Source organism: Eubalaena glacialis, chromosome 15 (genome assembly GCF_028564815.1).
Source record: "Eubalaena glacialis isolate mEubGla1 chromosome 15, mEubGla1.1.hap2.+ XY, whole genome shotgun sequence".
Classification (NCBI taxonomy): domain Eukaryota; kingdom Metazoa; phylum Chordata; class Mammalia; order Artiodactyla; family Balaenidae; genus Eubalaena; species Eubalaena glacialis.
In genome coordinates, this window is record NC_083730.1 from 65,995,535 (window position 1) to 66,017,681 (window position 22,147).

The 22,147-nt window shown below is 56.2% G+C and overlaps 1 protein-coding gene across 4 annotated transcripts; it reads right to left on the reverse strand.

The window, feature by feature from the left end:
• Window positions 1-302: 302 nt before the first annotated feature.
• On the reverse strand, window positions 303-21,443 carry DGCR8 (DGCR8 microprocessor complex subunit). 4 transcript variants are annotated; one of them, XM_061169909.1, is made up of 15 exons: window positions 21,297-21,443; window positions 16,534-16,762; window positions 15,762-16,435; window positions 15,157-15,316; window positions 13,186-13,328; window positions 12,742-13,024; window positions 11,253-11,450; window positions 10,996-11,097; window positions 10,337-10,435; window positions 9,003-9,085; window positions 4,736-4,836; window positions 4,386-4,492; window positions 3,351-3,478; window positions 2,296-2,409; window positions 303-2,000 (listed from the first exon to the last, which is right to left on the reverse strand). In XM_061169909.1, exons 3-15 carry the CDS (start codon window positions 16,422-16,424, stop codon window positions 1,917-1,919), a joined length of 2,265 nt encoding a protein of 754 aa, XP_061025892.1. In that variant the 5' UTR covers window positions 16,425-16,435; window positions 16,534-16,762; window positions 21,297-21,443; the 3' UTR covers window positions 303-1,916. The 4 variants fall into 4 exon arrangements, with proteins under 4 accessions (XP_061025892.1, XP_061025891.1, XP_061025889.1 ...); XM_061169908.1 differs by having other exon boundaries at window positions 2,296-2,406; window positions 15,762-16,762; XM_061169906.1 differs by having other exon boundaries at window positions 15,762-16,762.
• Window positions 21,444-22,147: the final 704 nt, after the last annotated feature.

Genomic DNA, 22,147 nt, shown 5'->3' on the forward strand with positions numbered 1-22,147 from the left:
ACAGTTCTCCCAGCTCTTCGCGTGGCCAAAAGTCCTGGTGTCCCAGCAGAGAGCCTGCTGTCTGACAAGAGACACAGGCTTTGTGGCCAAGGGCCAACTGTACACATGACATGGGGAGCACAGAGCAAGATGCTGCCCTGTTGCCCTTCCCCACCCTCATTGCAATCCCATCCCCAAAGGGATATACCTCCCAGTGACCACAAGAGCTAGGGGTGGGGTTGGGACACTGCTCAGCTGCTCTGGCCTTTAGGGCAGCTCTGGCCAGTTGAGGACCCATGGCCAGAAGAAAAACAGACCAGCCATTTCCTTTTGGACAGTTTTGCTTTATGCGTTCAGACAGTCAAGGCTCACCCCTACAGCCATGGCCCAGCCGCCACCTGGGAGGTACACAAAGGGTGGTGGCCACCCAGAAGTGGCCTCAGCACAGGCTCCCCCTGCCCTCTGCCCCCACAGTATGGCTGTGTTCACAGGATACTTGCACCCACACACGGGACAGAGGAAGGAAGGACTCGGGGAGGCCTCAGTGAGGCTCACCTACCTCCAGTGTGCACAAAGCTTTGGTTCGAGGTGGTGCATCTGACTGTTTTAAGGGCAAACAGTTATAGTCAAATGGTTATTCACAACTGCAGATGGGGCAGGACAGAAGCAAGTGTGTAATTATAGCAACTTGATTTGCGGACTCTCTTTTACAAAGGTCAGCACAGGCGCCAACCTCAGTCACGGGTGGTGGCAGGGAACAGAGAATACTGTCTCCTGTAAAAACACCACACAAGGGGAGGTGTCCAGCACTGTGCCATGAGCACACGGTGCCCTGAACAGGTGCCAGGGGCGGGGAGCCAACGGCTCACAACCAACTTGGACTGCTGGGACTTGGTGGGGACAGATCTACCCCACACCTGTCCACAGGGGCCACCTAGTCACCTGGCTGCACCAGGCGGCTGCTCTCAAAATCCAGTGCCGCCCCAACATGCTCGCACCAGCTCTGGAGAGGAGCACCAGCATGTGAACGCACTGCACTGAGAGTCGTTTCCTCTCTGAAGTCCACGAGCTAAAATGTGTTAACTGTTCATATCTGCTACATGATTCCAAATCTATCTTCTACTCTCACTGTAAAAGTTTCTTTCCAAACGCTAAAATATCATAAAAGCTTTAAAAATTGATGGGTGGACAGACTTGACTGTGCAAAAATTTAGTAAAAAATTGCCAGAGGCCAGCGAAGGTGAGGGGCCTCAGTGTCTAAGAAGGCATGTTTTGGGGGCATTAAGACTTAGAAGAATGCACTGCACCCCAGCCCAGGCAGGGGCAGCAAGCTGGGCAGGGACAGGTGCCTTCATCCACATCACGGGCAATGCATTTCAAGGCAAAGAATGATCACCTTGGTGGTTTGCCTACAGCCTCTGAAAAATAGTTCTGATACTAAGTTGTATTTATTTTAAACCAAAGAGGTCTGAAATACTCCTTCCTAACTATAACTTTTTCAGAGAAAAAAGGAAAACCCAGGAGACGGGGGAGGGGATGGGGTGCCAGCGTGCACCTTCTGGCCAGGTCCCTACGGTGCCCGCGGAAGCCCCAGGCGCAGGGCTTTCTCATTTCATGTCATCCAACTATCATTTCTTGTCAGCGCCTGTTACATACTAAAATTCATGAAAACCTTCATAACACCCGTCTGCAGCATGTCCACACAAGCAAAAGTCCATGGCGACCTCCCACCTCTCTGTGTCCACCTGTGTGGCAGGCTGAGTCGATGCTTTAACACGGCCACCCAGATCTGTGGGTGGCCCCCAAGGAGGAGCTGCGTGGATCTGGCTGTCAGACGCAGTGGCGGGGGACCGTGGACTGGAGACCCGGGGCTGCAGAGTGAGGGCAGGTCTCCCCCGCAGCAGAGCTGGCAGCCCCTGAGCCCGGACCACCAGCCATCACACGTCCACAGTGCACAGGGGCTCGCCGCCAGGCTGTGCAGACGCCACGATGGACATCTTGGGCTTCTTCCGCGTCTCCTCCTGGAAGAACAGCCAAGGTCAGGGATGTAGGCAACATGGGAACCTGCAGCCCAACCTCGGTGAAAGGCTGGTGGCGGGGCTGCAGAATGTGCGCGATTCGCAGGGCACCACGTGCTGGCACTCCTGTGGGCATCAAGAGGCATGCCCGGGAGTGCAGGGTCAAGGAGGTCACAGCCACCAGGGATTTGACGCTGCCCCGACAAGCCCCACGGGGACCCCACATCAGCGCACAGGAGGCCAGGGCCGCCAGCTCTCCAGCACTGCCACAGCCCGAGGGCATGCGGGCGGGCCTCACCCTCTCCTCCGCCAGCCTCCGCATCTCCTCCTGCAGTTTGCTCAGGATGTGCAGGTTGGGCTTGTTCTTCCGGGCAAACTGCTGCAGCTCAATCACACTCTTGTCCGACGTCTCCTGGGGAGCAGAGCCGGCTCGCAGGACCGTCTGGGGCCACCCCTCCCTTGACCCGCCTGGCTGGCTGCCTGCCGGCTGTCCCCACTTCTGCCACTGCCTCCTGCGTGGGGTGGTCCCCCGGCCTCCTTGGCCTCTGACATAGCCACTGGCCAGGCACTCGACATGCCCAGAGCCCTCAGGCAGGAGCGACCAGGACACAGCCTCGGCCAGGGGGACAGCACACTGCAGGACAGGACTCGCCCCGGCACTGCGGCCCCTGGGAGCCTGTGGGGCCCAGACGCTGAACTCCCTGCAGGCCCGTCCAGGGTGAAGAAGCCATATCTGAGGATGCCTGCTGGCCGTGGGTGCCACACTGCCCTGCCCCTGGAAGGACCCCTCGCCTGCCAGCTCCAGGGGGGCTCCCACCACGGGCCCAAGCAAGCTTTCTCCCCTCACTCACAGCCCAGCACGATGCACAGAAGCACAGACCTGAAGGCAGAGGCTCAGCAACGCAGGGCCAAGCACCTTGGGGCCCAATGTCCCCTCCCCTCACCCACACTGTCAGGCCGAGAGCAAGGAGCTCTTCACAGACGGCCTGGGGGTCACCACCCACAGTCCCCACCCTCCACACCCACCACTCACTGGGGTGGCTGGTGACCCAGACCGTTTCTGTAAACGTCAGGGAAAAAAAAAAATCAAAGAACATAAACCTCGCTTCCCTGTACTTCTCTCCACCCCAAACACAAAAACCTAAGGGTATTGGCTAAAATCTTGAGATCTTGGCCCAAAGAGCAGAAACAAAACAGATGACACACACGGGCTGTTGAAAGTTGGTGGCCGAGGAGAGCTGTGTGTGGTCTGCTCGCTCTCCCTCTAGCCCTGGCCCGTACCCCATCCCCTCCCCATGCAGCCAGAGCCTGACTCTGCCCCCCGCCCCCCGTGCCAGCGGGGGGCCCCATTACCTGTTTGACCATCTTGCTGCTTTCACGGCCGTACATGCGCAGCAAGGACCCCCAGTTCTTGACGTGTGGGTGCAGCAGCTGAAGGATCTTCTGAGAAGCTAACTGTTTCCCGACTCGCTTATTCTTGCCTGAGAGGAAACGTGGAGAGAGGGAGTCACAGATACCAGCCATCCACAGGGCCACCTCGTCCAGACAGGGGCACTCCCGACGGGAGGGGGCAGAAGGCGCAGCCGCTACACTGGGCACAGCACCTCAGCCCTGCCCGTCCTGCAGAACAGCCCATCAGAAGCTCAGGGAGGTCAGGACACACCCAAGGCCATAGCTTATGAGGCCTCCCGGCCCCCAGCCCACATCTGCCAATACAGAGGACGCACCTGCAGGGCAGACACAGGGGTGGGGGAGCATCCAGAGGGCATCCTGTGCTGGGGACGTTTCTAGATGGAGAGAATGTGGGGCCAGGGTGCAGAACAGGCCTGGAGAGCAGCAAGGGCCTCTGGCTCAGATGGGGGATCTATCCTATGCCCTGCCCACCTGCTCAGGGCTGGTCTCAGCAAGGAATGGTGTCTGCAGGGCACGGGGCACACCCAGGGCCTGCTTGGTCATGACCTTCTCACTTACCCAGTGCTGGTCTGTGTTTACAGTAGTTACACAAAGTTCCTTTTCAAGTAAGGTTATATCCAAACACCAGATTAGGTGAAGAGCACAGTTGGTGCCCAGCAACAGCAGAGGGCCCTGCGGGGGCCTCTGCTGCTGTCTTAGGAGGCTCCTGCTCCCTTTACAGGGACCGAGGGCTGGACAGGGGCAGCGGTGGCAGCCGGGGAGCAACACAGCCCAGCCAAAATGACCAGCCCGGGGGACGGGACACCCACAGCTGCACTCAGGCCAGCTGTGACTCAGACGTGGACATGAGATGCTGTGGGCACAACCGTGGGCCGTCAGCATACAGCTGAGGCTCGGCTGATGCCAGGGCAGTGGTCCCCGGGATCACTGAAAGCCTGTGTGTGGGTGTATTGGGGGAGGGGGGGTGTGTCTTACACCAGCCGCGCACTGTGTGCTTGCCACACGCCATGACATATTCACTCTTCTGGTTTTTACCAGGAACCACTTCAAACTTGATGGAGGTGTCCCCCATCCCATGGTTTCTGTAGGAGAAAACAGACAGTAGGTGACATCAGCTGAGGGGGAGGAAATGGCTGCTTCCAGAAAGCCCTCCAAGGGCCCATCAAGACAGCACCAACCCTTCTCCCCAAACCGCTGCTCCGCCCAAGAGGAGGGACTCTCCCACCACACGCAATCTGGCCCCTTGGGTGGAAGGGTGCTGGGCACCCCAGAGAGGCCCCCGTGCCCGATGGCCAGGGAAGCGCCCCACCCCCCACCCCCCTTACCTTTTAAGGCACTCATGGAGGATCTGGTAGGGAGATAGCAGTCCAGCCTTGCTGGTCAGCTCGTAGACTCGCGAGTCCTCGATACTGATGTGGTTAAAATACTACAAAATGAAGCAGCCGGTCATAGTGCTGGCCACGCCCGCAGCCCCGTGAAGCGGCTCCCGTGCTGCCGCCTCCCCCAGGGGCCTCTTGCCCCCACCACTACCTCTCGGAGACATTGCACCCCACATCCCACACCTCCCCGCCCAGCAGCCGGTGACACAAACGAGGAATGGCAAGGGCTGGGCTGCCTGCCCGCTGGCCTGCGGAGCCCATGCTGAATCAGAGGCTGATCAGACGACCGGTCAGAAGTCTAAAGACACACAACCTTCGGAGAAAAGCTTGAAAACCATCATAAGTGAGGTTATAGAAGAGAGAAAGTGACCAGATACGACAGAACAGAAACGTGACCAAGGTTCTTAAGAGGCGACGCCCAGCTGGTTCAGGGAGAAAAAGGAAGCTGGTGACAGGGGCATCGCCAGCCCAGAGGTGGCTCTGACCCCATGGCCCCCGGCTCCCACTCAGGATTGTGGCCCCCCTCCCGGGGCAGCCATAACGCAGAACCACACGCTCCTTCGAGGCCTCTCAGGGAGGTCCCTTCCCAGATTGTCCAGTTTCTAGGGCCCCAGGTGTCCCTCGGCTTGTGGCAGCATCAACCCCAGCCCTGCCCTCTTCGTATAGAAGCCTTGGAACCTGCTGCTCTGGCAGGGAGGGGGTTTCCTCCCCACCCAGCATCAGGAGGAGGCCCTGGTTCCAGCAAGCAGGAAATCATCCCCCTCTGAGCACAACCCCGCCCCCCCAGCACCTCAATGGGTCCGCCAGCCAGAGGCACCCCGAGCCCCTTAGTCAGGGTGTCTGCGGAGGCGTCACTGTGTGAGCCAGGCTGCTCAGACCCTGGCCACGAGGGATGAACCCAACCCCCAGCACCACCCCTCCCCGGGCACTGGGGGAGGCAGAGGACAAGGCTGGAAGTCCAACCTCTGACTACATGATGGTTCCCCTGGCAACCAACCCCCATCCTCGGGGCTTCCAAAAGTCACCTCCTGAACATGAACTCAGGCGTAGTTGAAGGGGTTAGAATAGAACGTTCCCTTCACTTTTATCAACTGGAACTATTTCAGGAACTGGAGACAAAAACCAAACGTTAATTTATTTACTACATTAGAAGGTCCCACCAGGAACCAAGGACAAAGACCAAACGTGTATTTTATATCACAATATCACAAACACATACACACCTAACAGCCCCCAAATACATGAAACAAAACCTGACAAGTGAAGGGAGCAATAAACAATTCAACAGTAACAGCTGGGGACTCAACACCAGTCCAGACAGAACAGAAGACCCACCAAGAACGAGAACAGCAAACCCCACACCAGCTCAACCCACAGACGCCTGTTCACTCCACTCAGAAACACAGTGCACATCCTCTCAGGCGGTCACAACACAAGCCTCAATAAACTTAAAAGGACTGACTGAAATCACAAAAACTATGTTTTTGAACCACAATGGAATTAAGTTAGAAATCAATAACCAAAGGAAATTTGGGAGATTCACAAATATATGAAAAGTAAATGCTCCTAAAATAACCGCTGGTTTAAAGAAAAAAATTACAAGAGAAATTAGGAAAATACCTTGAGACAAATGACAAAAGAAACACAACATATATTAAAACAAAATTATGGGATGCAAAGTAGTACACAGAAGAAAATTTATAGCTGTGAACTCCATATTTAAAAAGAAGACCCCAAATCAATACCTTAATCTTAAGACACTAGAAAAAGAAGAACAAACTAAACCCAAGGCTGGCAGAAAAAAAGAATAATAAAGGCAAGAGCAGAAATAAATAGAAAATAAAAAACCAATAGGAAAAAAATGAACAAAACCGCAAGTTGGATATTTGAAAAGACCAACAACGTTGACAAACCTTTAGTCAGACTGACCAAGAGAAAGGAAAGACTCAAGCTGCTAAAAATCAGGAATAAGGGGCTTCCCTGGTGGCGCAGTGGTTAAGAATCCGCCTGCCAATGCAGGAGACATGGGTTCGAGCCCTGGTCCGGGGAGATCCCACATGCCATGGAGCAACTAAGCCCATGCGCCACAACTACTGAGCCTGTGCTCTAGAGCCCGCGAGCCACAACTACTGAGCCCGTGTGCCACAACTACTGAAGCCCACGTGCCTAGAGCCTGTGCTCCGTAACAAGAGAAGCCACCACAATGAGAAACTTGCGCACCCCAATAAAGAGTAGCCCCTGCTGGCCGCAACTAGAGAAAGCCTGTGCGCAGCAATGAAGACACAATGCAGCCAAAAATAAAAATAAAATAAATTTATGAAAAAAAAAGTTTAAACAAAAGGATCATAATGGAATACTATGAATGTGTATTTATCAATAAATTAGATAACCCAGATCAAGTGGGAAAACTCCTAGAGAGACACAAAATCCCAAAAGTGGCTCAAGAAGGAGTAGAAAATCTGAAGATGTATAACAAGTAAAAAGATTGAATCAGTAAATAAATAACTTCAAAACCAAGCAAAGTCTAGGCTCGGACTGTTTCACTGGTGAATTCTATCAAGTGTTTAAAAAATTAATAACGGGACTTCCCGGGTGGTCCAGTGGTTAAGCATCTGCCTTCCAATGCAGGGGACGTGTGTTTGATCCCTGGTCAGGGAACTAAGATCCGACATACTGCGGAGCAACTAAGACCGTGTGCTGAAACCACAGAGCCTGCGCGCCACAACTACAGAAGCCTGTGTGCCGCAACGAAGACCCAGTGCAGCCAATAAATAAATAAATAAATGAATGAATGAATGAATAAATATTGTGCTTGCATGGTATAACTTTTTTTTTTTTGGCTGCGTTGGGTCTTCGTTGCTGCGCGCGGGCTTTCTCTAGTTGTGGCCAGCGGGGGCTACTCTTCATTGCAGTGTGCGGGCTTCTCATTGCAGTGGCTTCTCTTGTGATGGAGCACGGGCTCTAGGCTCACAGGCTTCAGTAGTTGTGGCACACAGGCTCAGTAGTTGTGGCGCAGGGCTTAGTTGCTCCACGGCATGTGGGATCTTCCTGGACCAGGGCTCGAACCCATGTCCCCTGCATTGGCAGGCGGATTCTTAACCACTGTACCACCAAGGAAGCGTGTGGTATATCTTAAAAAAAAAAAATTAATACCAATCCTTCGCAAACTATTCCACACAATGAAAGAGGAAGCAACACTTCCCAACTCATTCTATGAGGCAAGTATTACCCTGAAACCAACACCAACGACATCACGAGAAAAGAAAATACAGAACAGTATCCCTTATAAGTACAGCTGCAAAACTCCTTAACAAATACCAGTGAGCCAAACCCGTCAACGCATAAAAATGATTATACACCATGACTGAGTGGGATTTACCCCAGGAATGCAAGGTTTGTTTACCATTCAAAAGTCAATGAAACACCCCCCCCCCCCGTCAGTAAAGTCAAAGACAAAAACCACAAGATCATCTCAACAGAAACAGAAAAAACAAAATCCAACACCCATTCCTGACAAAAACTGTCAACAAACCAGGAGTGGAAGAAACATCCTCAATCTGATAATACTCACAACTCACATAGCACGTGAAGTGGAAGAGGCCAGTCGCAAAGGAACATACATCGTATGATTCCACTGACAGAAGGCGTCAGAATTGGCAAGTCCAGGGACAGAAAGTAGATGAGTGGCTGCTGGGGGTTGAGGGGCTGGGAATGGGGAGAAATGGGGGCGGCTGCTAATGGGGACAGAGTTTTTTTTTGGAGTGATGAAAATACTCTGAATGTACAAAAATCCACTGTACTGTGTAGTTTAAAAGGGAAAAATTTATGGTGTTATAAAAAAGAATGCATTCTTCAGAGTGAGAAGCCCTTGCTACAAATAACCATAGGACCATATTTACCCAAAAAACTTAACAAATAGTTTTAAATGGTTCTTAACATAAAGAACGATCTAGCTTTTGCAGCCTCTGCCTCAAAGGCTCACTCCACTTTGGATCTGCTGTCAGCAGAGCGTGGCTTCCTTCCAAAACATTTACCCGCAGCTTCTCACGACCCATGGCAAGACACAATGACAGAAATCTCCGACAAGAACATTTCCTCTGCTTGCACAAAGACAAGCAGGTCTCTTTGATGAAGTACAAGAGACGGAGCACCTGGCACCTGGGCGATTAAACCCGAGCACAGCCTGACACCAGGGCGGGCTCACGACCCTCACCTCCAGCTCCTCGCTGTCTTTGGGCTTCTCCTCAGAGGTCTGTTTAACAAAGTCCGGGATGAGGATTTCCAGCGTGGCCCGGGCTGTGGAAAGAGGAACCCTGAGGGTGAGGGTGGGGTCCCCATGGCCGAGGGGAGCCCGGGCCCCGGGGACAGAGCCCCAAGAGCCTGCAGGTGAGGCACGGGCAGAGGGTGCGGTGGGGAGCAGCAGCCGGGCCAAAAGGACACTCTAGGGAGGTGCCTGCAGGCCCGAGCGCAGGGGTGGCGGGAAGCCGAGTGCAGGCACCCCATGAACAGGGGTGCAAAATGAAGAGCACGTGGGGAGAAGCATGGGGTGGGGGTGGGAGGCGGGGCGCCACGAGGATGGCCCCACCCACCATGGGACCCTCACAGGCTTCTGCTCCGAGACCCCAGGAACACCCCACTTGTGAAGCAGGAAGAGCCTTTGGAGAGAATCTCTCTAAAATGGACAGGAGGCCTCCTGGGGACCAGGCAGAGCTTGTGAGCCCAGCACAGCTTCACACGGGGTCAGCCAGACAGTAAGGTGGGGTCCCATCACCCTCGGCATTCGCCACCAGAAGAGAGCAAGGCCCAGGGGCACTCTGAGCCCCGGAGCACAGACACTCCACCAACCCGAGACTCGGTTAGACTGCGATAAACGCTCCGCACTCTGTAAGGGGCAGAGCTGCTCTGAAGACAATGTGGCGATGGGGGCGCCAGGGCCCAGGGTGCATCCATCGCGTGCCTGCGATGTGGTCCACTCCCCAGAAGAGGCCAAATAACCCTGGTGCTGGGGCTAAGCGGCTTCTGGAAAAGCACGCCAACAACAAGGTGTACCAGGAATATAGCCAGCGGCAGGCCACGGGCAGGAGGAGCAACAGGCTTCCACCAAAAACCACCAGCTTTCCCAAGGGCCTGCTTGGCTGTGTTCCGGGAGTGGCAGTCCCAAGTCTGGAGCTAGAAGGACTTGGAAAATGGTCCTCATGGACGTCAAAACCACCTGAGGAAGATGCCACCTGTTCTCCTTCTCAGCACACCCCTGGCTTGCTGGGTTTAAACAGACGGTGCCCTGGGCTCAGGCAGCAGAGAGAAACCAGCATCTGTGAGCACTGGGGACGGGGCGGGAGGCGCTGGCCCAGCCATCTGAGTGGAAAAGGGCCTTCTACTTTCATTTCTCACGTTTTACTTTTTCTGTCTGAATCTTTTCCAGTGAGTACATAATTTAAAAATATCCAAGTAGATGATTACATAAATAAAACAGACTTGCCCCATCCACAGCCTTCCCTAGCCATTGGTGGGCCAACACGGGTCTCTGACACCAAGCAGGCACATTACCAGCTTTATTCTTCGCAAGTTTTTTGCTGCTTGCCGTTCCAGATCCATAGGTCACACCGTCGATGGTCACCGAGGCACCAAAAGGCTCACTTGGGTTCTCTTAAAATTAAAATTACCATTTTAAAACACACTTACCAAGACGTTAAAAGCATACGTGCACACACACAATCTGCTCACACTGACAGACGGACGAGGTGGGGGTAGGGCTGCTGCTGGAAGGCAGAGGCCTGGGGGGGGGGGTCCCTGAGGCACTGGGATGGGGCTGAGGGACAGTCAGCAGGCAGAGAGCATGGCCAGGAAGTCGAGGAGGACAGGGACCAACGTCTGAGAAAGATGGATGGAGGAGCGCGAGGGGTGGGATGCAGACATTGTGAGCCAGAGAAGCAGGAAGACGATGGCGGACGCTGAGCTTCTGGTTTTCACTAAGGAGTGATGAGGGCGGCCAGAGGACAGCTGGTGGCCATTGCAGGGCTGCGGCCCCTCCACCCTCGGAGGCGCAGTGGGGAGGGGGTGTGGGGAGGTGACCATCTGATCCCCCTCGACCTCCCCTCTCGTTCCTTCCCAGCAGAGGGGACTGACAGTCAGTTCCCGCCTCCCCGGCGGTGACCCCAGTGACGTGCTTGATGCTTTAGGAGCGAGATGGGGAAGGCCACACTCACCACATTCAAAGAAGTTGTACACAGGGCGGACCTTGAGGACGCGCTGCATGTACTCGTGCAGGATGCAGACCTCCGACTTCCCATTGGGGTTGATGACAAACTCTGTGACAAGAGGGGCCGTCTCAGCAACAGCGGGGGCCACAGCGACCACACCTCAGCCCGCGGGGAGAGGACCTCTACACCGCAGGGCAGACAGGCCGATGCAGCACCCTTGGAGCACACATCCCAGGAACATCAGACCTGAGAGTCCCGCTCACCTTTCTTCGTGGGCGCGTCCTGCACAGACAGAGTGATGAGCTTCTGATTGGCCGGCAGGATGGGCCTCTCTGACTCAGCTTGTTTTCGCTTCATTTCTCGGTTGAACTGCCGACGCTCAGCCCATGTCCTGAACTTCTTCACGGTAACTTGCTCGAAGTCAAAGCGCTTCTCCAGGTAGTTCCGAAACTCCTCGAGGTCTATACGGGATTCACCAGAGACCCAAGTCACGGACTCCCAACCAGCGGGTCACACCCTCCACCCGGTGAGCAGGATAGGTCCCAGCCACACGATACCCCTCCTTCCCCTTTCCTCTCCAAGGGCGAGGGAAGTAAAGATTCACGTTCCTTCATTCTGCCAGCTCAAATTACCCTGCCAGGTCCCCTAGGGACAAATTTCTGGCATGTCCTTTAGTTTATTTAGAGCAAGAATAAGAATACAAAAATAAACAAACAAAAAGGAACCTAAAAAAAAAAAAAAAAGCCAAGCACAACCAGCCTTTGGGACCTTTCTCCCCATACGGAAACAGGTGCCGGACGGCCAGCAGCAGCCGAGGCACCACGTGCCCACCGTGGCCGCCCCCACGCCCTGCAGCAAGCAGGCAGCTCAGGGCCATGGCACTCGTCCCACCTCTCCCCCAGGACCCCAGGGCTTCCCATCAGCCTTGCTGGCGCCCTGCCTGCACCCCTCCTCCCACCCAGGCAGATGCCTGAGATTCCATGTGAGCTACAGAACAACGTGCTTGCACACATAGTGACAAACCGAAATCACATAGTTCTTTACACATTAGTGCAGAGAAGCGAGTCTGGAAACAAGCGCCATGAGGTCAGAGGTGGGAGGCAGGTGTTTTCAGAAAAACAGGAGCACACTCAGGTGTGTCCTGCGTGTGCGGAAGGACGTTGTGAAGAAGCAGACCGTCAAGTTAGAGTCTTATAGGGAGGGCTCCCTTCCAGCTGGGTCCCGAGAACAGCCCACCCGCTGACAGAGCTGGCCAGGACGGGGAGCTAGACACCACTGTCCCCCTCCTCAGCAGCAGCCCCAGCCCCTCACATGCAGGAGTTCCCAGACAGGCCGGGCAGTAGCACAGAGGCAGAGACCCCGAAAACGCATGGGGGCTAAGACAGCCTGCCACCACGGAAGAGATGCAGGAGGGACAGGGAGGAACGCCCCACACCCGAGAGCAACTGAGGGTCTGAGAAGGGGGCGGCACCCACACCACGTGGTGGAGACACCCACTCTGCACACTGGTACACCAGGACTCCATGCGAGCATGTCCCATTTTCATGAAAAGCAAGACTTGAGGAAAGATCGTGAACATGACCAGAGAAAAAGGCAATCTGCAGGGCAGCACCAGTGTGCGGGTCGGGAGCAAGAGGTCAGGCAGAATCTCCTAAGCTCGGGGAGACGGCCTCTCCAGCCATGCGGGAGTGGACAGGCAAGCACGGACAGGTCCCTTCCTCCTCAGGGACCAAGTTCACTCTGGAAACTTACCAACTGATTCATCTTTGCACACTTCCACCTTGGCCTTCACTTGCCCCAGGGCCCCGGGGGCGGCCTCGGCCCCCAGTGGGTCCTTCTCATCTGGGGGCCCCAAGTCAGCCCCCAAGGAGTCGGGCTCTTCCAGGGGGAGCTCCAGCTCTGCAGATCGGCTCAGGGGCTTGGCAGGGGACACCTCCCCACAGGGGGAGAGCTCGCTGTTTTGCTCCCTTTCCTCATTGTCTTTCATTTTCTTGTAATGCAGACAGGGGATGCTACTCAGAGGAGGGTCATGTTTCTGTGGATAGTGAAATTGCAACACAGATTACAAGGATGGCCCCAAACGTCTGAACGTCTGATGCCTTTCACCTGCCTGTCTGGCTGCAATGCAACGTGGGCAGACATGCATGCTCCTCCTACAACTTACGAGACTAAATTCACGACTGACACGTCCCCTACCCGTATGCTTCCCGTTCCCAAGAAGTATGGCCTGGACCAGGTGACCACCCGAGACTCTCGGTGCAGGTACACGGGGACTCCGGAGTTATGGAACGTCATGATCCACCCGTCCGGCAGTGGTTCTGTAGGTGGGCGGCCACGACCTGCACAGAAGACAAGAACACCCTGCAATCACTTAAAGACACTTGTAACTGAGTAAGAACTGTCAGGATGTTTCCAAAGTTACAACCCGTGTCAGAAACAACAGCAAGGTGGACCCAACGTTACAGAGAACCTCCAAGAAGTAGTAGTGGGGGAACACCCCACCCTCCACTAGAGAAAGCCCCAGCCAGCCCCACCTGCAAAACTCTGCTCTCCCTCTGCTGCTGTGCCTGTCCCTCTGGGTGTGACCCACAGGCTCCAAGTCCCTCCGTGCAGCAGGAAGCTGTCCACCCTGCTCACTGCTATATTCCCCAGCCTAGAACGGCACAGGCACACCACGGAGCCCAGAGCAGGGTTCTGCAAGACACAGGGCCTCGCCACAGCTCTGCCTCCACGGCTGGCAAGCACCGTGGACACTGACTCCCCGCCCGCCTCCCACAGGTGTGGCCAGAGGCACCGCAGGGCCTGGATAGGCTTCGCTAGTAACTGCACATCTGTGGATCACTGCTCCCTGTGACCAGGTGACAAGCCTGTGCTGTTCGAGCTGCCACTGACAGCCCTGGCTGCTGAAAAAAGCACATGGCAAAGACTTAAGTAAAACTTATTTTTCTTACAGGTATTGGGAACAAGTTAAAAATTCAGAAACAAAAGTGAAAAACCAAGTGAAATCTGAAAAGACACATATGAGATGAAAACAGCACCAGCTACTCTCACAGAAAAGGGAATGACACCCTTGTGCCAGGTCTGACACCCACACGTGGCCAACACCGGCAGACACCTGTGTCAGGACAGCCCTGGGAGGGAATGTGAGGTTGGACACGCACAGACCCCGTCAGGCACCCCCATGCCCACCGTGGGCTGAGCTGGGAGCTGTCTGCAACCAGCTCTGGGCTAAGTAAGGAGAAGGAGGCACTCACACAGCTCAAGCTGAGCGCATCATGGGACAAGGCATGTCTGCGATAGCGAGCTGTCACAGAGTTGGCCCGGCTGCCCGGAGAGCTCGCGTGCATCTCATAGTCTGTTACTGTTCCTGTTGCGGCCCACTTGGCAGACGCGCGGCCCAGCACTGCCAACATGTCCGCTCCGCAGCCAGGAGACTGTACGCCGGCCACCCTCGGTTTCCTCCCATCATGCTGGCCACCTGCGCTGGTGCTCAGCAGAAGGTGTAACCTGTGTGCCTGAGTCCTGTGTCCCTCCAGCCCCTTTCCACCGCCCACCTGACACCTCCACCTAGACACTGAGAGGCGCCTCCAGGCCAAGACAGAAACAGACACGGAGCCCCCTCAGACCTCTCCGCGTCAGCAGGGGGGCTGCACGGGCCAGCTCTGGGCGCCCCCTGACCGCTCCCCACCACGTCTCCGACCCCTCCACCTCTGCCCACTCAAAGTGCAGGAGTCACACATGCACCGCGAGCCGTGCTTTCAGACCAGACTGTGGAACAAGTCCTGCCTGCTTCCAGTGGCTCCCTCGACACTTGGCACAGAATCTAGAACCCGGACTGCAACCATCACCAGCCACCGCGCCGAGCAACCGCCTCTGGGCCCAGCATCCACACCTCTGGATGCCCCCTCCCCAGGGATCTGCCCAACCCCCTCAGAAGGCCTCTCCCCGCCACGCCGCACAGGCCCAGCTGCTCTGGTTTCCACAGCATCTGCACCACCTGCAGTTGGGCCATCATGCATCTGGGTGTGTCCTCACATCTTGTCTGTTTCCTGTCACCAGACAGGACCCTCCTGGCCTCAGACGCACACCTGCTGCCTGACACCGAGGGCTCTCATGCCCGTACATGCAAAGCCCCGTGAACACTCGCTACTTCCTGGCCCGACTTACTTTTGAGCACTGTTTTAATCTTGGTCATCATTGGCTGCACACTTGTCTCTCCGTCTGACGGGTGGTCGCTGTCTCCTCCGTATTTCTCCTCCATCCGCCTCTTTTTGGGAGCACAGAGGCCCTCTTCCAGCAGAGCATCAACATCGTTGTCAAAATCATCCTGCAAAATATGCTGTTCAGACACCACAGCCCCCCGGTGCCCTCCAGGCAAGTGTCACAGTGTCACTGACAACGACACAGAAAGGAGGCGCTCTCGGGGGCCTAGGTGTGCCTCTATGTTGCGTGATCATCTGAAAAACAAATGGGATGAAACCGCCAGCTGAAGCACACACTCAGGCAGGTGCCCGTGCCACCAGGGAGCGTGGCCAGCAGCTCCTTCCAACTCAGTTGGGACAAGGGTACGAGGCAGACCTGTCAGCCAAACTTTTCATTAGCAAAGTTTGAAAACCTGGACTCCTGACGGCTTTCTCTTTTCACATTTACGTTTCCACCTCCTGTGGGTGTTCTTTCCTCTGCAACATCAGCTTTACAGAGATGCTGCAATTCCCAAACACCTCTCTTTGGGTTTTGCTAAGAGTGCTCCAAAGGAGGGGACGCCGACATACCTCGTAGGAGAACTTCAAGGCCTCTTCGTCCACTCTGTCTCTCTGCACGATCGCTTTAGCCGTGAGCCCGCCTGCTCCTTCTTCATCTAGCTCCAAATTGTCAGTAAAATCTTCTAACTCATCCAGCACTGCGTACTCCACTCTCTTTTCCTGATCCAGCTCATTCTCCTCATCCTTCTTATCCGCACTCTCACCCCCTACGCCTACCCCGTTACCAACACTCCCGCCAAAGGGACAAGCATGCACGTCTCCACTGACAGGGCTAAGGGCCAGACCGCACTCTGCCCGCGCGTCGCGCTCCGCTCCCGTGTACAGCACCTTCCTGTCCTTACTCCTGCAGCTCTCGGTAAAGCTCACGCTAATCTTTACATCCTTAAGCAACTTAAGGTCAGGGGAGAACTTCCGGACCGCAGGTGCGTGCCGGGCGGTGCGCGGGCTGTGGCCACTACAGTTCGGGTCTACGAGGAGGCGGGCCTTAGAGAAGGATCCTTTGGAGAGAAGAGAAGCTCCGTAGAAGTTGAGTGGGTCCTCAGCAGGGGGTTCGGCCTGTCCATCACCACCAGAGCCAACGTCCATTACCTCTGCATCACTGGACGTTTGCAGGGGAGGTGGTGGAGACTGTCCACGGGGCAGCGCTCGGAGGGGGCAAGCTTGGTTCTCCATCACCGCTCCTCCTGCGGGCTCACGCGGGAGAGGAGAGGGGCTCTCACATGTCTCCATAGTAAAAGTGGTTAAGACTATTTTAAAAGACCAGAGTTTTAAAAAACCTTACATAAATCTATACAGCTAACATGCACAAGTCCGTCGAGACCCGGGTGCCGTCCTGCCCGCGCTGCACACGCTGGCGGCTTAGTCAAGCTGGCCACATTGCTCTTTTCATTAATGTAGACAGCTTTTAGAACCACTGCCTCAATTATTGGAAATCACAATGCACTCAGCTTAAATGACTGACGACTAAGCGAGTCTGTCCTCAAGCCGGAGGGGCACCCGTCTTCCTCCACCTGCAAAGAGACGTAAAGGCGTCGTCACAACGCAACAGAGCCCTCCGTGTCCTGGTACCAAGAGCCCAGTGCTATTGACAGCGCAGTGAAAACTTAAAAGAATGCTGCCTAAAAAGAGAACCTTCTATGTTTCAAAACAATCGAACTTTACTTTTTTCTTCAGAACCTAAATTGTACCTTAAGTCCCAAATTAAATACTTTATTAATTGTCCACTGTAATTCCAACTTGAGAAGCACAAAAACCATATTATATTTAGGCTCAAAAAGGATTAAAAAAAAAAATCCTCCACTAAACTTCACCGCAGTACCCCCTAACTCAGTTTACAAGGCAAGCCAGCATGCAATGCAAGGCTGCCCTTTCCAGAACACACAGAAGGTGTGCGGCTTCCCTCCAGCACCAGAGCGACATGGATCCACTCACCTGCGAGGGCCGGGTCAGTCAGAGGGCAAGCGGGAGACCCTCGGCTCAACTCTGCGGCACTAGGGCCAGGGGCTCTGTCACCCGGGACCCTGGGGCACGTGGATGGGGACAGTGATGCAGCGGGCTGGGGGAGCCAGAGGTGGCGTGGTTCTGTTCCCGGGAGAGGTAGGGGTGGTGGCCGCAGGGAAGGGAGCCCAGCCAGGGTGGGTCGGGGGAGCCGCAGGAGACAGCTGGAGCCAAGGCACGGGGAATCCTGGGAGCCGCCCAGAGCCTGGCTCCATCCTGGGGGGCAACAAGAAGCCACCGGGAGTGAAGGGACCCTCAGGCCACAATTCAGTCCCTACTCGAGAAGGGAGGCCAACAGCTGCGCCAGGCACAGTGCCCGCGCCCTCGAGAACAGCAGAGACACAGAGTTGACCGCACTGCTGAGTGGGCAGAGGTGGAGAGCTGGGACAAGGGGACCCTGACGACCAACGAGGCCTCTCCCCGGAGGGACAGTCAAGCAGGGCCTGCAGAGGAGGGCGCCCCAAGCTTCTGGGCAGACCCGGCCAACGGGGCTGAGGCCGCCAGGACACATCAGCCAGGCGGTCACCCAAACCGCAGGAGAGGCCGCCCAGAGAGGGAATGCAGACCGAGAAGAGGGCTGAGGACGCAACTCTGGAGAAGCACAACGGAAAGGAAGACACAAGGCTGAGAAGGCAGGGCAGGGGGCCATCCAAACACAGGGGCTTGCAGGAGGGAGGGCACCCACCAGAGCAGAAGCACGTGCAGACACGCACGCATGTGCTCACACGTACACCCCCACACCGTGCAGACACACGCACAAACATGCCATATGCACGCAGATGCAGACACATGTGCGTGCCCACGCCCACTCGGGGCAGCTTGCTGGTTGCAGACAGAACAGGAAACAGCACACACCACATGTTTAAGAAGTTTACAGTGAAGGGACAGAGCGTGGTGGTTGAACTTTGAAGGGGACATAACATAAAAACCAGAGACTTGTTTAGATTTGATTAATTCATCCAACAACTACCCAAAGACTACCTACTCTGATGGGGGCACTACCACGAACTACAGGGCAACGACCACTGACTGTCAATCTATTTCCTAGATTCTAAGATGTCTTCACATTTCTGAATTCAGTGGGAATTTAACATAATACCTCCCCCACAGGTATGTCTGTCAAAGGTGCTAAGGACCAAGGAAACATAGCACACAAATGATGACAGACTCAGAACCGCAGTGATCGCTGAGGCTGTAGCCAGACACACACGAGGAACACTGAGTGGAGTAGGGCCAGTCTCCCGGCACCAAGAAAGATCATTTCAGAGAAGGACAGAAGGTCAGCATACCCAGTGCTACAGAACACAGATGTGACCAGGACCAAACCCCTCGGCACCAGGCAGGTCTGCAGAGACCCTAGCAAGAGCCAACTCGTGATTCTGGGGCTGAAAAGGCTAACATGAAGAGATGTGAGGAGACGGGGGGCACTGGAGATACACTCGGCATAGGACGGGGACACCTGCTACCACGTTCAAAGGCTAAGAGCAGCACGAAGCCAGGATGATAATGATAAAAACTGAATGGAAGCCTTGAAGAGCTGCAGAGTGGAGTCTCCAAGGAGCCGTGGAGAGTGTGGTCCTTGGAGCTCAGGGAAGCTGCCCAGCCCCAGGGGCAGCCGCTCATGCTGAGGGCTCCACAGCAGGCCATCCTAAGCAAGCTCCTTACCATCCCTGTTGCCTGTCGGTACCTATCAATACCTTCCAGGTGGTACACACATACCATTTTAGATGCTGAAGACATGAGACAGACAAAACCCCTGGCCACAGAGCTCACATTTTAGCAGAGAGACTGACAAGTAACAGCTAAGAAAAACTGAGAACCGTTCAAGAAAAAACAAGGCAAGGAGTTGGGGAAGGGGAGGCAGCTTCAAAAAGGGTGGGCAGCAAAGGCCTCACAGCCAACGTCCACCCGAACGTAGAGGAGTGGGCCGGGTGGGTAGCTGGGGTGGGAGGAGGGGACATTCCAGGCAACAGCGAGAAGAGCAAACGCCTCCGGGTAGGAGCGTGGGGTGGCAGGTGACAGCAGTATGCCCAGGGGGGAGAGAGGAGGCCAGGTCAATGAGGGCGAGGGAGAGCAGGACTCTGGCTCTTATCTTGAGAGATGGGCCACTGGACAGGAGGGTCCAAGCGGTGAGGTCACATGATCCAAGGTCAGCAGTGGCAACCAACCCTCAGGCAGGCCCTGTTCTAAGCACTTTATGTACTGTCACTCACCAGCTCTCACACAGCACTGTGAGGAAAAGTTAAGGATAGAAAAATGAAGCAACTTGCTCGAGGTCACACAGCTAGAAAGTGGTGGAGCTGCTTTACCACCCAGGTAAGCTGGCTCCAGTCTGTACTGCCTCGGGATTACAGTCTTGCAGTTTAAAAGAACCACTGTAGGTCCAGAAAAACCCCAGGTGGCTGGACAGTAGGAGGAGCAATGGTGAGAGCAAAGAAAAGAATAAAGAGGCTCACCGGGAGCTTGGACCAGAATGTCAAGCTGGAGGTGGTGAGAAACTGTCCTGAGGGTTGCATGGAGGCCTAGGAGTGACTCCATATTCAAGGACAGAGGTGTCACGTGCAGAGGTGGTGAAGGCAGCATGGGGAGTGTTTGGGGTGAGTGAAGATCACAGTTTAGGTTTACACATGGCTACCTGGCATCAAAGTAACACGTGGGGATGTGGAAGAGGCAGCCACAGGCATAAGGCTGCAGCTCAGAAGGGAGGCGAGGGCTGGAGATGGAGATGCAGATGTCAAGGAGAGACGGCATTAAAGCCAGGAGACTGGACGAGATCACCAAGGAGTAGAGGGCAGCTCCAACCTGAAGCCGAGACTGGGCAAACCAGTCAGACTCACTTTCCTACCCCCAAGGTCACAGTTAGATTATAAAACCCCTGGGAAGTGCCCTGAACAGTGGCTGGCCACAAAGGGCTCAAAGGGTGGCTCTCCTGCCATCGGCCTCACTACTGCTTCAGCTGACTGCAAACACGGATGCAAACCTTGCTTGCCAAGTGGACCGTAAGCCAGCAGCAGACTTGCAGCAGGCTCCCCTGGATCCCGGCACAGGGTAAAACCGAGACGCTTGGACAGTGCCCTTCACTGGAGTCCGCTTGCTGGGCTGGCATGGAGGTGCCGTCAGTGATGGTCCAGCGCTGTGGCTGCTGCCTTTCGCTCAAGCCTCTCCGCGCTGCAGCCTCCCGCCCAACCCAGCAGCAGTATGACCTCATCCCGTCCTTTTGTCATCCTCCATCGGCCTCACATCCCGCACTTACAGGCGGCACTGCCGACTGGCCATTCACTCCCTCTGGTGGGTGACCGCCTGTGGCAGGGTTTGGCCCACTCTACCGCCGCCAGGAAACAGGATCCCCGCCTAGCGGTTGGCCTGGCACAGTCCCCAGCCCCAGAATGGACTGTCGTGCACCGGGTAACAAGGTACATGCAAGCATGCAAATGACAAATCAAGTTCCTACCCTGAGCAACCCAAGTCCATCGGACGACACCTGACAGGTACCACTGTCAACAGGTTGCCACCTTCCACTTTTTTCTATCATGGTCATTGTTACGACAAAACCATATCCTGATCACCTACGTGACACTCAGTCCGTGAGCATTTGGTGAAGACGGGCGACTTCTCAGATTTCCCAAACTGTGTTACACCCGGCAGGGTCCTGGGCGAGCACCGCCCCTGTTGGTACCTTTCCCGCCTGAAAGCCATCTACGGCTTCGGGCCCGCGGGACGAGGGACCTCCTCACACCCCGGTGTCTGCCCGGGAGGAAAGCGACCGGCGCGGCGCCCCCCGGCCCGGGGCCCGCCGCCGCCCCCGGCCCCAGCCCAGACCCCGGCCCCGGCGGGCCCCCCGCCCGCGCTCCGAGGCCCGTGGCCATGATGCTTCACAAAGGCCGGGACTCGGAGAGGCCAGGCCCGCCCGCGCCCCCGCCGCCCGCCGGACCCCGGCCCGCGGCCTCGGCCCGGGAGGGAGGGAGGGGAAGGGCGCGCCTCACGCAGGCCGCAGCGCCGCCCGCCCGCCCGCTCGGCCGCGGGGCGCCCCTCGCGCCCCGCACCTACCTCCGGCGCCCGCGGCCGGCCCGAGCTGCCCGCAGCCCAACTGCAGCGGAGACCCCTACTGCCTGGCCGCCGCCGCCGCCCTCCAGAAGGGCCGGGCGAGCGCTCTCCAGTCGGCGGGACCCGCCTGCCGCGCGGGGCGAGCGGAGGGCGGACCTTGGCGCGCGCGGCCAATCCGGCGCGCGGCCGCCCCGCATTGGGGGAACCGCAGAGCGGGCTGCAGAGTCAGCCAATCGGCGGCGCGCGGCGCTCCCGGCCACGGCGCACGGCCCAATGGCGCGGCCACGTGGGCGGGACCAGGCGCTGAGGCCGGGGCCCCGCTAACGGTCGCCGCCGGGGCGGGGCTCGTGGCGCGGAGGACGGCGGCCGCGAGGGGCGCCGGGAACAGGGAGCGCGGGTGACGCCGGGAACGGGAGAGCGCGGAGGACGCCGGGAACCGGGGGTAGAAGGTGCGTCTCCTGTGTGGACGGTGCGGACGAGACCGTACACATAGAGACATCACCCATTTTCCATTTAAAAGCATTAAACGTAACCACTAGGGGGAAAAAGACAAGTGTGCGCAAGTGTCTGGCACTTTTCCATTTGCTGATCCTGCGCGAGGAGCCTTGACAAAGGTGCTGAGCCGTGGAGCAGGGACCGCTCTTGCTGAGGCGGGAATTCCCAGGAACGCAGGGAACACGCTCTCCCGTCGGTAGCCGGCACGGTGGCTGCTGCAGACAAAAGCCAGGGGTGCTAGACAGAGGGTAAAGAATGAGAAACAGACGGGGGTTGTCAGTTGGGCAGAGTTGCAGAGTTCCCACCCGCCCCAGACTCTAACTGCAAAATGAATACAGTGATTTTGCAAGAAATAACCT

Excerpts from the sequence above, each read along its gene's own strand:
- DGCR8 (XM_061169906.1), bottom strand. The coding sequence starts at position 16,481 with ATGGAGACATGTGAGAGCCCCTCTCCTCTCCCGCGTGAGCCCGCAGGA. Across the intron at positions 11,098-11,252 it reads GGACGCGCCCACGAAGAAAG|AGTTTGTCATCAACCCCAAT; the intron begins GTGAGCGGGACT and ends CTCTTGTCACAG. Across the intron at positions 4,493-4,735 it reads CTCCATGAGTGCCTTAAAAG|AAACCATGGGATGGGGGACA; the intron begins GTAAGGGGGGTG and ends TTTCTCCTACAG.